Raw genomic sequence first — 15,737 nt, forward strand, 5'->3', positions numbered from 1 at the left:
TCCTCAAAGACGCAATGAATGTACCACACTAATGAAAGAAGTTGTTGATGTGGGAGGAGTAGAGGGTGTGGGGAGTGGGGTATATGGGAACCTCTTACATTTTTTAATGTAACATTTTGTGTGATCCATGTATCTTTAAAGTAAAAAAATTTAAAAATGGAAAAAAAAGAATTAATACATTTTATATAGTAAAAACTAGACCATCAAAGATAAGGCTCGCTTCTCCCCACCTGGTCTGAATACCCTTCGTCAGTGATCATCATGTTCCAGTTTGGTATGTGGCTTCACTGGGCTTTTTTTTAAATTGCTCTTAGGCTGACTTTTCCCCATGGAAATGAATCTCCAAAAGCACAGTGGAAGTCGCCGGAAAGGGAAGCACAAATGATATGAAATTAAAATTGGCTTCCAGATATTTTTCGAGGACGTATCATAAAGTTAGGACAAGTTGTGTCCCTGGCAACTTTTTCTCCTAAATTACAGGGAATTAAACCTTACATTTTTCAAACAACTCTTTTCAGCCTCTTGAGGGACCCTGGAATCCATACTTAGCTGACAACCCCAAAGTGCGAGCATGTCGGCAGTCCGCACGGCTGGGGGCGGATCAACCACTTAAAATCAGACCATCCCGCGTTGAATGGACTTTCCCAGTCCACCCCCAAGCCAAGCCAACCCCGGGGCGTCTGGAGAAGTCACAGCTGGAGGCTAGTGAGGCGGGAAGCAGCGCAGTGGGGCCCACGCACCGCAGGCGCGCCCCTGTGCTACCTGCGGGGGCAGCGCGGTCCCCGCCCAGCAGACCCGAGCGCAGCCTGGCCTCCGAGGGCGCGCTGCCTGGCGGCACAGCAGCGGCGCGGGCGGCGCCCTGGCCGGGGGCGCGGGGGAGGGCCCGGGGGCCCTGCGGGCGCTGCGGGGCGGTGCCCGGCCGTTCCAGGACTGCGCCTCCGGTACCGGGAGCGGCCCCTACCTTGGCTGGCGTCCGGCCGCTGCGACGTGAGAGGCAGTGGGGGCGAAGCCTCGGGAGCCTCTGCCGCCGGGTTTTCGGCCACCGGGCAGATGATAAACCACCTCTTTCCAGTGTGCAGGACTGCGGGGCGGAAGAGAAGCAACACCCGTCGGCGCCGCGAGAACGAGCCCCTCCCCACCAGCGGCAGCCTGGCCTCCCTCAGCAGACCTGCGGGGGCTCCGCGGGCGCCTTCCGCTGGGGAGGGGTGGGCACAGGGCCAAAGGCAGCAGCCTCCGGGAAGCGAGGGGGGCTCAGCCTCGCGGCAAGGCGGGCTTTGGGGGAGGCTGTCCTGCTCCCGTCTCCCGCCAGGGGGTGGTTGCACAGCAGCCACGGGACGCCTCTGGCACCTGCCGTGCCCCGAGCGCCCGCTGCTCTGGCTTAGGCTCTAGAGGGCCCTCCCCGCCCTGCCTGCCCGAAGGCCCAGGGAGCAGAGGCCGCACTGCCCAGGGCGGACGCAGTGCGGCGGGAGGGCGGTGGCCGGGAGCAGGGGGTGGCAGGGCCAGCAGGGCCCCTGAGAGGCTCTCCCTGGCTGCCCGCGGAGGGGGGGTCACGGGAATGCTTCTTCCCAAGACCCTGTCTGCTTCTGCCAGCGCGGCCGAGAAGGCAGACTCACCGTTCTGCTGATACACCGGGGCGTGCGCTTGGGACTGCCGGCTTTCCTGAAGAGGCAAAGGGCCGGGAATCAGGACAACGCAGCAGCAAGAACGATGCTCAGAGCACAGCGCGGCCCGAGCCGACCGGACAGGCCAGGAACGCGGGCGCTTCCCCGGGCTGAAAGCGCCCGCCCTCCTCCAAGTCTGCCTCGGCACCGAACACTTTGCTTTCTCTCTCTGATGGCGGAGCCGACCAGGGGGGCAGGCCGGATGCCCCCAGCGTTTTCCTCCCCAAGGGCTGCAAGCTCAAGGGAGGGCAGAGACGGGCCCAAAGGCCCGCCTCCAGGGCCCCCCACCAGCCGTGGGACGCCCCCACCCCCCATGCCGGCCTGCGCCGCGACTCTGGTCCGGGACTCTGGCGCGCATCCGGGAGCTCACCTCTCCCGCGTCCAGGCCGTAGGCGCCGAGCGGCGGGGGGCTGGTGCCCGGGTCTGAGCCGCGGTCCCCGTCCGTGTCCTCGCTGAGCAGGTCCTCCGCCTTGTCCATGACGTCCTTCATCTGCTCGATGAACGTCTCCTTCTCCGCCTGGAGGATGAAGTCGTGCTCCACCTGTGCACAGGGACACACAGCACAGGGCACTGGCTCGCGAACGGCTACCTTGGAACCGGGGTGGGATGGCTCCTTAGTGGCCGCTTACCTTCTCCTGCGTCTTAGTTTGCCTGAGCTGCTATGACATACACCACTCTTTGGACTGGCTTAAACAGTGAGACTCTACGGGTTCACAGTCTTGAGACTGGAAGTCTGAAATCGAGGCGTCAGGGAGGCCAGGCTCTCTCCCCACAGACTGGCCTTCTGGCCTGCTAGCGCTCCCTGGGCCTCCTTGGCTTTCCAGTTGCACGGGCGATGTCCTCTCCTTTCTCTTCTGGGCCCCTGCAGACTTCCTGCTTTAGCTCTTTCTAGGACCTCCAGGATTCCAGACTAAAACCCACCCTGTAGCAGTTTATGAGTTCTAAAAATAGATATTGGGGTGATGTTTGTGAACTGGTCTGCTCCTCTGGGCATATTAGAGTGTATTGGATTCAGAGGTTTCACTTTTACTTGATTAAATAATGATTAAGGCTTTGATTGGGCCGCTCAGTAGGATGCTGAGTCCCTGCCCCCTTGGTGGGCAGGAACTCACAGAGAAACCACCCCTCAGAGAAGGGAGGTTGGAGTTTTGAACACACAGAGGAGCAGATATGTGAGGAAGGAGGGAAGGCTCCATTAGACACGGCAGAGGCCCGGGAAGAGACAGAGCCTGAGAGTCTACAGCTGGCCTTGTGGAGAGAATGGAGCAGCTGAGTCCAGAGAGGAACGAGGCCGGCAGAGAGACCAGACTTATCCCAGCCTACAGCTGAGACCGGAAGAAGCTGGGACCACGGAGCCGTCCGAGGAAGAGGAAGTCGGGACCCTGGCAGACGTCAGCAGCCGTCTTGCTCCAACACGTGGCAACAGCCTTTGGTGAGGGGAGTAACGTATTCTTTATGGGCTGGTATCTGTAAGCTCCTACCCCAAATAAATACCCTTTATAAAAATACCCTTTACAAAAAACCAGAAATCTGGTATTTTGCATCAGCACCACTTCGGCTGACTAATACACACCTTAACTAAAAACGGCATCTTCGAGGGTCCTACTTGAATGCAGAAGATTAAGAACATGCCTAATTGGGGTACGCAATTCCAGCCAGGCTCAGAGGGGAGCCCACAGAAGGATTTCAGTCCCAGCGGTGACGGCTTGCAAAGTCCCATGACAGCAGCACGGCCGGGTGGGGTGTGTGAGAAGCGGCAGCACAAGAAAAACATCCCCAGGCCTGATCTGGGGTCGCCCGCTGCCCTAGAGAACCACGCCCACCTGCAGGGACCCGAGGCTATGGGTGGGTGTCCAGCAGGGGCCTGGCTGTGGGACTGGAAAGGCAGCTGGTCAAGCAGAAAGTCTCAGCGAAGGAGGGGAGATCAGAGAGCCAAGGTGGGTGGAGGAAACGGGGAGATCATGTAGAAGGCCGCATGCCAAGGCGGCGGCTCGGACAACCACATGAGCAAAAGGTTTGGGGGCAGCACAGAGGCCGGCTGACCTGGAGGCAGCCGGGGCTGGAGCGTGAGGGTTGGCCCCTGGGAGGGCAGGGCTAGAGCCGGGCAGGGTAAGGAGCCCAGAGGATGGGGACAGAGTGAGGACTGAGGACAGGGAACCTCACAGGATGAGAAAGAGAAGGCGCCTGGAAGCTGAAGGCCAAGAAAGGTCCAGGCAGTGGAGGTTCGGACTGGTGCCTGGGGCGGGGAAGGAGCACCCAGGCCAAAGAGACACCCGGGCGTCCTCTCCATGGGAACACGCCCATCTCTGGCTGGTGTCCGGCTCCCAGGGCAGCCGGAATCCACTACACCCTGCTAGCCTGGCCTGTGACCTGTGGCCTCGACCCCCTGGCCCTGTCTGGGGCACCGGCTTGGTTCATCCACAACCGTTTCATGATCAGAACTTGAAAAATTCTCACGGGGTCATTCCCAATAGAATCCCACTTCCAGAGTCCCGCGGCTCCTCTTGAATGTAGACCCAGAGGCAGGGGTCTCCAGAACGAGCGAGGCAAGCCCCAAATGGCCCAACGCTCCACTGTGGGTCCATGTCTGGTTCCTGGCCACCACCTACACCTGAGAAGTGACAAGGATGATGCCTGTACCCCAAATCCCAAGACTGCAGAACCATGGTGGGCAATCCCGGGCCTTTCCTGACCCAGCACTCACCTCTCCCTGGGGGACGGTGGAGGAGAGAGGAGCCAAGGAGCTGGCACACCCTCCATCCCATTGTCCGCCCAGACACCACGCAGCGCCCTGCCGGGGCCGTGTTGGGACACACCAGTGTCCCTGTCTCTCCCTAAGGGTATCCTGCTCTCCTCTTGCCACCTGCCCTTCTCTGGCCCATGTCCGCAGTCACTCAGCCAGACAGGATGCTGCGGCATATCAGAAAATGGTACCACGTGCTCCAGAAAAGGCATGTCCACCCGGTGTCCCAGTGTCCACTCTCCCTCCCCACAGCATCTCCTCCTACCCAGACACCTATGAAAGTGACCAGGATTCCCCTAGGCGCCCCCTGCCTGGAAACACGCGTCCTGGATTCCTTCCAGAACAAGTTCTTCCATTGCTCCTGATGACGGGCTGATGGGCAGAACGGCGCCCCCAGGCTGAGTGTCGCTGCCCTCCCTAGCAGACCCCCACCCTACAAGCCCCAATGAGGAGCTGGTCGGTGCCTGGCGTTGGGGACTGGAGCGCGTCCCCCGGAGGCACCTTCTGAAGTCGCGTAAATGCGCTCTTGGACCCTGAGTGGTTCCTGAAACGGCCTAAGCCTTTTAGAATGCTGGGAATCCCACGCGAAGGAGGGTGGGTATTTTGCATGTGGGAAGAACATGTCTTTCTGGAGTCAAGAGGGTGGACTGTCACCATCCCCACAAAGATGTGCTCTAGCCCCAATGCCCACCTGTGGAGGGGGACCCTCACGCTAACACAGGTCTGAGCGGGTGAAGGGGCAGCCACGCTGAAGCCAAGTGGGCCTTCATCCATACGACTGGAATCCTTATAAATAAAGGCACAGTCCCTAAAGGAATAGCAACAATCCCCCAAGTGCAACAGCAAAGACCAAAAAAGAAGGAAGGTCTAACAATGAGCCCTTGATACTAATGACTATGCTCATAAGCCTGTGCACCTGAAATAAGAACAAGGCCTAGAGCTGCAGGGTTACTAAGAGTTACCTCCTGAGAACCTCCATGTTGCTCAGGAAGCCAAACTCAGCATGTAAATGTGTTGCCTTCCCTTCAGTGTGGGACATTACTCCCGGGTATGAGCCTCCCTGGTGCTGAGGGATTACTACCAAGTACCAGCTGATGATGTAACTAGAAAATGACCTTGAATAAAAGGGTCAACTCAGACCAGCAGAATATCTCAGTCTACATATAATACCAGGAGTTAAAAATGCTTTTTGACCTGAAGAAAAGGGGGAAATGAAAAGGACAAATGAGTTTATATGGCTATGAGTCTCCAAAAAGAGCCAGGAGGTTATCATGAGGGGTCGCCCTTATGCACACCTGCGCAGAGTCCCAGAGACCGATAAAAGTAGATGCAACCCCAGGTATTGGCTCTTCTGAGGGCTGCAGAGACCCACAGGTTTTATGGTCATGGCAGATGGAGTTCAGTGCCATGTCAGTTGGCCCTACTTTGGAGTTTGTGTTTCTGTGTGATGGAGCTGGACTCAGATGTGATCTTTGTCCACAAGCCTCTCCTGTTACTTTTACCGGAACTATAGTTGGTGCTGGGGTTTAATGTATACCCAGGGGACCTGAATCTCTGGACTGACCATGTGATAGCCAGGCCCTGGGCCTCAAAAGACTTGCAGCTCCTACACTCTGGTTTATTGGACTTACCCCACTCAGCTAACATGGAGGTGAGGAAGGTTAACCACCACACCAGGGAGCCAAGAATGCCTACAACTGCAAGCAGGAGAATTGCATCCAGCATCCATGTGGAATCTAAACCTCCCTCTTGATATAGATGTGGAGTGGGCATGTCCATTCTAGGGTCCACAGGATGGAGGAATAGAGAATGGATTAGGGCGGACTACTGATACTCTATTCATGAACTATTGTGCTTAGTAATTGAAGAAAATGTGGTATTGGTGTGGAGAAAGTAGCCATGGTGGCTGCTGGGGGTAGGGAGTGGGAGGAAGAGATGTGATGTGGGGGCATTTTCGAGGGTTGGAGTTGTCCTGGGTGGTGCTGCAGGGACGGTTACCAGACATTGTATGTCCTCCCATGGCCCACTGGGTGGACTGTGGGAGAGTGTGGGCTATGGTGTGCACCATTGACCATGAGGTGCAGCGGTGCTCAGAGATGTATTCACCAAACGCAATGAGTGTCTCATGATGATGGAGGAGGTTGTTGTTATGGGCAGAGGAGTGGAATGAGGGGGGTGGGGGTATATGGGGACCTCATATTTTTTGAATATAACATTAAAAAAATAAAGAGAAAAAAATAATAAATAAATAAATAAAATAGATAAATAAAGGCAATCCCGGCAGTGGCTGAGACAGTGGGAGGAGGAGCAGACACTGGGGAGGAGACGGAAGGGGTCGGCCAGCCAGGAAGGAGGCAGAGCTGCGCGGCCTGCCACCACAGAACGCCGTTGCTGCGCCCTGACTTTGAACTTCTCGCCTCCAAAACTGTGAGACGATAAATCCCTGCTCCTTAAGCCAACCAGCCTGTGGTGTCTGCTAGGGCAGACCTGGCAAACGAAGATACTTGTCTCATAAAAACATTTTAGACTGGGCTTAAAAATGCCCAGTGCAGGGCAGCAGACATGGCTAAACTGATAGGGTGTCCGCCTACCACATGGGAGGTCCAGGGTTCAAACCCCGGGCCTCCTTGACCCCTGTGGAGCTGGCCCACGCGCAGTGCTGATGCACGCAAGGAGTGCCCTGGCACGCAGGGGTGTCCCCCGCGTAGGGGAGCCCCATGTGCAAGGAGTGCGCCCCATAAGGAGAGCTGTCCAGTGTGAAAAAAGCACAGCCTGCCCAGGCGTGGCGCCACACACACAGAGAGATGATGCAGCAAGAAGGCATAACAAAAAAGAGATGCAGTTTCCCAGTGCCGCTGGATAATGCTAGCAGACGCAAAAGAATATACAGCAAATGGACACAGAGAAAGGACAACAGTGGGGGGGGGAGGGGAAATAAACAAAAAAATATTAAAAAAAAAAAAAGCCCAGTGCCAACCTTTTGCACAATATTTAAGAGAAAAAAATGAACCAAGAAAAATAGGAGAAGAATCATACTGTCAAGTGAAAAACCAAGCCGGGAAAGAGCATCATTTTCTACAAATCTCTGAACCAACTTCTAACTCCTATCCATGACCGCAGGGCGCATGCGGACCCCACAGAAACTGTTAGGACAAGGGAATAAGGAACCCAAAATCCGTATAGCAATTATAGCCAGGGGTTAGGGCTGCAAGGGTTCACCATGCCATTAGGTTTCTGTGGGATACGATACGTTTTAAAAACAAAACGAACAAAAGGCGAGAGGCCCTGCGGTTACTGGGGCTGGGGAAGCAGTGACCTGGTGCTTAGACTGTGTCCGGTGATGCAGCTGACCCTCAGCGAGGCCCTGTGCCGTCACAGGAAGACACTGGACGCCCAAGTGGACTGACCTGAAGGGCAGCAAGCACGGGAGGGGCTGGGGAGGGCAGGAAAGACGCGCTCCAGTCCTCTCCCCGGGCCCAGGAGCCCACTGGTCAACGGGCGCTTCGAAGATCCCACCAAGAGGAGGCCAAGCGGAATCAGGGTGGTCCTGGGTCAGCAGAGGGGCCTTGGCCGCAGGCGTTCGAGCCACAAGGGGAGCCCGAGGGAGCGCACGCCACGTGACGGAGGCAGGGAAGGAGCTCTAGGTGGGCCCGCCTGTCGCAAGACCTTGGACTTGGAGTCCCCAGACTGGGAGCCAATCAGTTCCTCTTCTTTAAGCCAGCCAGTCTGTGGCATTTTGTTCCAGCAGCCCAGGCAAACTAGGACGGGGGTGGGGAGCGGGGTGAGGGTCCTACAATGCCCATTCTAGAATGTCACGAGAGCCAGGGCTGGATGTGAGAGCACAGGCGTGCGCAGGACATTCTGGGGATGGCCGAGGGAAACGGTCCAAGAAGGCAGCGTCCCGGTGACCCCCGGAACTGTGCTGTCCACCACGGCAGCTACTGGGAACGCGGGGTGACGGAAGGTTTTCTGTTTTGTTTTTTTGAGGTACTGGGGATGGAGATTGAACCCGGGACCTCGTATGTGGGAAGCCAGCACCCAACCACCGAGTCATACTGGCTCCCTGTCTTTTGTTTGCTTGCTTGTTGGTTTTGTTTTAAGGAGGGAACTGAACCCAGGACCTCCCATGGGGGAAGCGGGTGCTCAACTGCTTGAGCCGCATCTGCTCCTGGCAACGTAAGTTTCTAAAAATGAAACGGATTTACAGCCTTGAGTCACGTCAGCCACATTTCAAGCCCTCAACGACCCCTTGGGGCCAGCGGTGACTGCGCTGGACGGTATAGGATGTGCCACTGGGCAGTGCCACCGACAGTCCTCTAGATGGCCTCCCAGATGACATTCGGAGGTGAGGGATGGGGTGGAAAGGACGCTGATCTCCAAGGGGCTCAGAGCTGTGCCACAAAAGCATTTCGTGGGAAAACAAGCTTGGAAAACTCCAGCGCATCCTTTTCCTGGAGACGCACGAACGCGCGCCTCGTTCACTTGCACGATCACTCAGTGACACGCTGACCGAGGACCCACCAGCCCTCCTTCCTAGCCCAGGGCCGGGGTCTGGGGAAGCAGTGGGGACCCCACGGTGAGAACCGGAAGGGTGACTAGGAGGCACCCAGTGGGTGGGCTGCACAGCAGGGGGCTGGGGGGGTTGGGAGGGGCGCAGCCGGAGCCGGGCGAGGTCAGGGGCGGTGCCTGCGGAGGCCGAGGGCAGGGGCCGGGTGGGCGCAGGGTAAACACGGGCCCCCTCGGCTCTGCAGCCCAGCCCCCGGGCGGGCAGGACGACGCGGGGGTCGGAGCAGGGCACAGGCTCTGAGGTCGCGCCCGTCACTCCCCTCCACCCAGCACTCACCACGACACCCTCTGAGGGGTTGGGAAGAAGAGCTTAGAATGTCTAGGACCGTTTGGGAAACACCAGTGTGGAGGAGCCTCAGGAGGTTCAGCGGAGCCAGGGGAGGAGCTGGGGCAGCTCCAAGAGCAGAACTTAGTGCTCTCCACTGAGGGCGATGCACGGCTTCAGGAAATGGCCCGCGGGCACCGAGCCACACGCCGGGGGACCGGGGACCGATCGGCACTGGCCAAGGCAGGCAGGCCCCGAGGCTGGGGACAGCACGCTCCGCTGGTCTCTGTACGTCCACAAAGGACGCGGAGGGGACCGCGATCAGTGACGGGACGGCGCCCCCGGCGGCACGCCGGACGCGCCTCACCATGTACGTGGCGATCTCGTCGGGCGCGTCTCCGTCCAGGTCAAACTTGAACGTCACCATCTTGTGGTTGTGGGTCTCCAGCTGGCACTCCACCATCTTGTCCCCCGTGTTGCACACCTGCGCACAGCGGCCCCGTCAGCGCGGGGCGGGGGACGGTCCACGGGCAGCGCGCGCGCCCCGGTGCACACGCCCTGGCCGCGCCGGGCCCTACTTACGTTCAGGATGGTGAGCCTGGGCCGGCTGGCTTTCTCCTGGCGGGAGCGAGTGCGGGTGGACTTCCGGTGGTGCTTCTTGGAAGCCTTGCCTTCCAGCTTCCCGCTCCCGAAAGCGCCTTCGCAGCTGTCACTCATCTCTTTCCCGGAGGTGATGTCAGAACCTCCGTAGCTGAGTGGAAACCAAGAACGTCAATGCAGCCTGCCCCAAATGGCCTACGGGCAGCTCCCACCGGGAAACGTGGCTTTCGAGGGCACCTGCCTGGGTGTGGTCAGCCTGGGAGGGACACTGAGTCACATCCCCAACCCAGAGGCTCTTGACCTCAAGCCACGTTCATCTGGAAAGAGGACCTTTGAATATGTGGCATCAATCAAGGTGAGGACTCAGCTGCGAACAGGCCCTTGTGAGGTCCTCTTTAGGTGTGGCCAAGCTGAACAGGTGGCCTCAAGCCATACGATGGAGGCCTTACAGAGAGGAGCCGGGGGCAGCCCAGGAGGGGACCGAGGACGTGGCCACGGGACGAAGGAGCACCCACTGATCCCCGGGAGAAAGCCTGGCCGGCCCTGCCGACGCCCTGATTCGGGACGTCCGGCCTCTACAACTGTGAGCTGATATATTCTACTTACACCACCGGGGTGTGTGGTGTTTGTCGTAGCAGCTCTGGCAGACTGAGACAACCACAAAGCCTCCAGGGCCCAGCACCCGCCACGTTGTGTGGACGTGAGGGCGGCCCTACCAGAGGGGACCTGAGCCTGCTTCCGGGGCCTGCTCCCCCTCCTTCTCTCCACTGCAGGCCTTTGGGTGCGGCTGGGGAAAGCATGGGCTTCGGGGTCAGGGGGGATGCCAAGCCTGCCCCCCCGAGTGACTGGCTCTAAGCCCTCAGGCCGCTCGGCCTGTCCATCAGTGAAACGGGCCCCAGCCAGCTCGCAGGGACGCATGCGGATGAAGCGGTCAAAGCCTCTGCCGTGCCTCAGTCTCCCCCTGGGCACCAGACACAGGAACACAGCAACCAGTGGGGCTGCTGTCAGGCCTCTGGGCCCTTCCACCTCTCTGTCCCATCCAGGGCTTGTCCCTTCTGGAATAGGCCATGGACCAGCACCAGGAATCAAAGGGGAGGGGGCAGCAGGTGGCCGGGGACATCAGGCCACAAATCCCACAGCTCGCTGTGGCTTTACCAGGTAAGGCTTTCACAAGGGGTGGCATCGTTATAAAAAACGTCTGTCATCAGCTGAAACAAACGTACCACACGAACGCAAGGAGCGGAGCATAGGGGGGCGTTGGGGAACTCTGTATTTTCTGCATAATTTTCTGTAAACCTGCAAATGTTGTAATTAAAAGGCAGTGACATCTGCTAAAGCCTCTGGCGGCCTCGGGGCACACTGGAGCAGCCAGCCCTCCTGAGCCCCCAGCCAGGGCAGCCCACTGCATCCCAGATGGCCCGGCCACGCGGAGTCTGCGCTCCCACTCCCCACTCCCCACTCCCGGTCCCCACAGCACGGCTGGGCCACGGTACCTGTCACAGGTCTGCAGGAGCCCGGGTTGCTTCTCCTGCGTGGCCTGCTCCTAAAACACAAGCGCGGGGGAACACGTGAGCCTGCTTTCCTCCGCAGGATGGCCTGTCCAGCCCGCCCGGCCTCTGCTGACTGCAGCCACCCAGCCATGGCAGGGGAAGGGGCCGGGGGGCACGGGAAGGCTGTCATGTCGAATGCTTGGTTCCTAAAACCTGGGGGCTTCATCGCGCCACCTCCCTTTCCAGAACATTCACCCCCTTTATCATGCCTGAAAGAGAACAGGCTGGCCCCATAAAGGCTTCTCGCGGGCTTTTGCATCACCTCCCGGGGCACCTGTTTTCTAAGTCCACTTGTAAAAATCATACTCTCCCTTTTGAGGTGGATTTAAGGAAAGTGAAAGGGAAGAGAGAGGTAATAATAGAAGCCTCTGGCTGTCCCGGGCCAGGTTCCCATTTCTACCTGGCGGCTGAGAACGCCACGGCACCTGGGCCAGGGGACGGCAGCAGCGGCCTGTGAACCCGCCCGGGGGCCGAGCTGTCGGCGGGGAAGGGCCCGTACCTCTTGAACAGGTTCCACCGTCAGCTGGACGGCAGGGCAGGGGGCGGTGACCAGGGGCCCCGCGGGCAGCGGTGGGTGCGCGGGAGGCAGGAGGCCAGCGGCCTGGGCAGGCAGGCCCTGAGCGGCCACCACGGCAGGGGCGAGGGAGCCGGAGAACGGGGGCAGGAGCTCGGGGCCGGCGACCGGCGGCAGCATCTCCGGCAGAGGTGGGGAGAGGACAGCCACGGGGGGCACCGGGCCGGCGGAGGCCTGGGCTGCGACGTCCACCATGTACGGAGGCGGGTGGCCGAGAAGGATCTGTGGGGTGCAGGGGACAGGTAAAGAGGGTGCTGACTGCCCCTGGGCCCACAGCCACTGCAGGCCAGCCCCTGCTCTGCAGGTGGGTGCGGGGTCAATCTGGACTGAGGCAGGCAGACGCTGGGGGTGGGGGAGGAAGGAGGCAAGCGCAGGGACCCTTCCCTTTCAGAGGCAAGACCCCCTCTAGGTAAGACATCATTACCTACTACGGTGAGTACGTGGGTTCAAGAGAAACACACACAAACGGGCATCGCCATAGCCTCCTGCGGTAGTAACTGGTTTAACAGTATCTAAATCGGGACCTCGTGGAGGAATTTCTAGCTAAGTCCCCTCAAAAAGTTCTGCGTGCAGGGTGATGGGAATATGGAGAAGCATGGGGAAACTATGATCGGGGTGACCTACAGACTGTGGTGACCAGCCATGCTATAGCCAAGAGCACCTACAACTGCAAACAGGAGAACTGCATCCATCATCCAAGTGGAAGCTAAGCCCCCTCCTGATACAGAGGTGGAGTGGACACTCCTGATACAGAGGTGGAGTGGACATAGCCATCCCAGGGTCCACAGGATGGAGGAGAGGAGTATGGACTGGAGTGGACTTGCTGATGTGCTATTCTGGAATTGTTGTGATTAGCAATGGAAGTAAATGTGGCATTGGTGTGGAGAAAGTGGCCGTGGTGGCTGCTGGGAGTAGGGAGTGGGAGGAAAAGATGTGATGTGGGGGCGTTTTCAGAACTTGGAGTTGTCCTGGGTGGTGCTGCAGGGACAGTTACTGGACACTGTGTGTCCTCCCATGGCCCACTGGGTGGACTGGGGGAGCGTGTGGGCTATGGTTTGGACCACTGACCATGAGGTGCAGCAGTGCTCAGAGATGTGTTCACCAAGTGCAGTGAGTGTCTCATGATGATGGAGGAGGTGGTTGTTGTGGGAGGAGTGGGGTGAGGGGGGTGGGGGATATATGGGGACCTCATATTTTTTGAATATAATATTAAAAAATAAAGACAAAAATAAAAAAGCAAACAAACAAAAAAACCCAGCAATACTGTAATATTCTTGCCTTAGTGCCAAAGCTGTACTGTGTTGATAATGGAGATGGAGGGAAAAAGTGTGCCAAGTATATGCTATGGACCATGATTGGTGGTAATAGTCTGATGATATTATCTCACAATCTGTAACAAATGTTCCACCAGGGTGTAGAGTTGTATGGGAAATCTACACATCTGTATGATTGTTTTGCAAGTCCACAACATTTGTAACAAAAATACATTTAAAAAAAAATAGTGTGGGTTGAGGGAAAAATACACCAAATGTAAGAAAAGGACTACAGTTGATACTAAAATTTTGATGATGCCCTCGCATAGTTTGTAATAAATGTTTCACAACAATGCACAGTGTTGGTGGAAGGGTGATGTATGAGACTCCTGTGCAATGTTATATATGTCCATTTTGTAAGTTCACAATCTTTACTATACATTTATAGTTTATGCATGTTCCTGTATGAATGATATACTTCAATTTTAAAAAAAGCAAAAAAAAAAAAAAAAAAAAAAGCTCAGCATGGAGAGATCGACAACTGCAAGCAAGACAGGTCCATCCACCTGCCCCAGGGGCTCTACGCCCCCTCTTAGTGGGAAGCAGATGGGCATCACCAGCCCCAAATCCTCAAGATTGAGGAATGAACCAACATAATGAACAAGATTGAGGAATGCAACAGTGGACCAAAGTAGACGTATATTATTCTAGGAACAGAAGAACTTGTATCATTGATACAAAGGCAGTGGCCACCAGAGGTTCTGAGGGGAGGGAGGAATAGGTGTAAAATGGGCATCTGGGGACACTGGAATTGTTCTGCGTGACATTGCAATGATGGATACAAGCCTTTACACATTTTGTCAAATCCTTAAACCTATGCAGTGCAAAATATAAAGTATAGACCATGGATAGGGGCAATGCTTCAATGTGTTCATCAATTGTAACAAATGTACCACACTAATGAAAGAGGTTGTTATTGTATATATGAATTTCGGTGATCTAAGACTCTTGTGAAGCTGACATTATGCTGGGATTGACTTAACAGGAAGTTTTGGATCACAGAGTGGTTCAACAATGGCAGCAGAGGAATACTGATATAGGATGTTATTGACAGGATATATATGGTTGACAGGGAGTTATACAGGGCATATGCCCAGGGTATATAGTAATGTCTAGATATACTCATAGTGAAAACAATTAAAAACAATAGCTGGGGGGGGGGGTACTGGGCCCCTGGCCGGGGGGTCACTGTCGTGGGCCCTGGGGGAGCAACGGCAGTTCCCCAGGTGCAACGGCAAGAACCAGGAAGGAAGGAGGGCCCAACAGTGGGCTCCTGATACTAATGGCTATGCTTTTGAGCCTATACACCTCCAATAAGAATAAGGCCTAGAGTAGCACTCCTGACAGCCTTCATGTTACTCAAATGTGGCCACTCTCACAGCCAAACTCAGCATGTAAATGCAGTGCAGTCCCCCCAGCGTGGGACATGACACCCGGGGATGAGCCTCCCTGGCACCAAGGGATCACTAGCACATATCAGCTGAAGATGCAACTAGAAAAGGACCTTGAATTAAAGATTCAACACGGATCAGCAGAATATCCCTGTCTACATATAATAACATGACTTCAAAATGCTGTTTGACCTAATGTAAGGGGGAAATGGAAAGGAGAAATGAGAATATAAGGCTATAAGTCTCTAAAAAAGAGTCTGGAGGTTGTCAGAAGGAATGCCCTTATGCATAAATGAGCAGAGTCTAAGAGACAGATAAAGTAGATACAACCCCAGGTATTGGTTCTTTTGAGGAATAAAGAGACCCACAGGTTCTATGATCATGGCAGATGGGGTTCACTGCCATGGCAGATGGCCCTTCTCTGGAGCTAGTGTTTCTGCGTGATGGAATTGGACTCAGAGGGGATCTCTTTTCACAAGACTTGCATGCTACTTTAATGGAATTGTAGTTGGTGCTGGGGTTTTAGATATATTTAGGGGATTTGAATCTCTGGACTGATAATATGACACCCAGGCCCAGAGCCTCAACAGACTTCAGCTCCTACACTTTGATTTATTGGACTTACCCCACTCAGCTAACATGGAGTTGAAGAAGGTCAACCACCACACCATGGAGCCTAGAAGTGTCTACAACTGAAAGCAGGAGGAGTGCATCCAGTATCCATGTGGAATCTAAGCCCCCACTTGACATAGATGTGCAATGGACACAACCAATCCAATGTCCACAGAGAAAATGTGGAATGGGTGTGGGAAGGGTAGCCATAGTGGCTGCTGGGTTTGGGGAATGGGAGGAAGAGATGAGATGTGGAGGCGTTTTCGGGACGAGGAGATGTCCTGGGTGGTGCTTCATGGACAATTATGGGACATTGTAGATCCCCCCAGGGCCCACTGGATGGAACGTGGGAGAGTGTGGGCTATGATGTGGACCATTGACTGGGGGTGCAGTGATACTCAGAGATGTACTCAGAGATGTGCAATGGATGTGTCACGATGATGGGAGAGAGTGTTGCTGTGG

At 56.1% G+C, this 15,737-nt stretch overlaps 1 protein-coding gene across 1 annotated transcript in view; it reads right to left on the reverse strand.

Moving 5' to 3' along the window:
• Positions 1-15,737, reverse strand: part of WNK2 (WNK lysine deficient protein kinase 2) — a 170,159-nt gene that overhangs the window by 50,522 nt on the left and 103,900 nt on the right. The window contains exons 12-18 of the mRNA XM_071216586.1: positions 11,885-12,181; positions 11,329-11,378; positions 9,818-9,986; positions 9,603-9,719; positions 2,032-2,202; positions 1,614-1,659; positions 962-1,081 (exon numbers count right to left, since the gene is read on the reverse strand). Coding sequence (XP_071072687.1) covers positions 962-1,081; positions 1,614-1,659; positions 2,032-2,202; positions 9,603-9,719; positions 9,818-9,986; positions 11,329-11,378; positions 11,885-12,181 — 970 coding nt within the window. The remainder of the gene's footprint in view (positions 1-961; positions 1,082-1,613; positions 1,660-2,031; positions 2,203-9,602; positions 9,720-9,817; positions 9,987-11,328; positions 11,379-11,884; positions 12,182-15,737) is intronic.

The sequence above is a fragment of the Dasypus novemcinctus genome, chromosome 8 (assembly GCF_030445035.2).
Source record: "Dasypus novemcinctus isolate mDasNov1 chromosome 8, mDasNov1.1.hap2, whole genome shotgun sequence".
Lineage (NCBI taxonomy): Eukaryota > Metazoa > Chordata > Mammalia > Cingulata > Dasypodidae > Dasypus > Dasypus novemcinctus.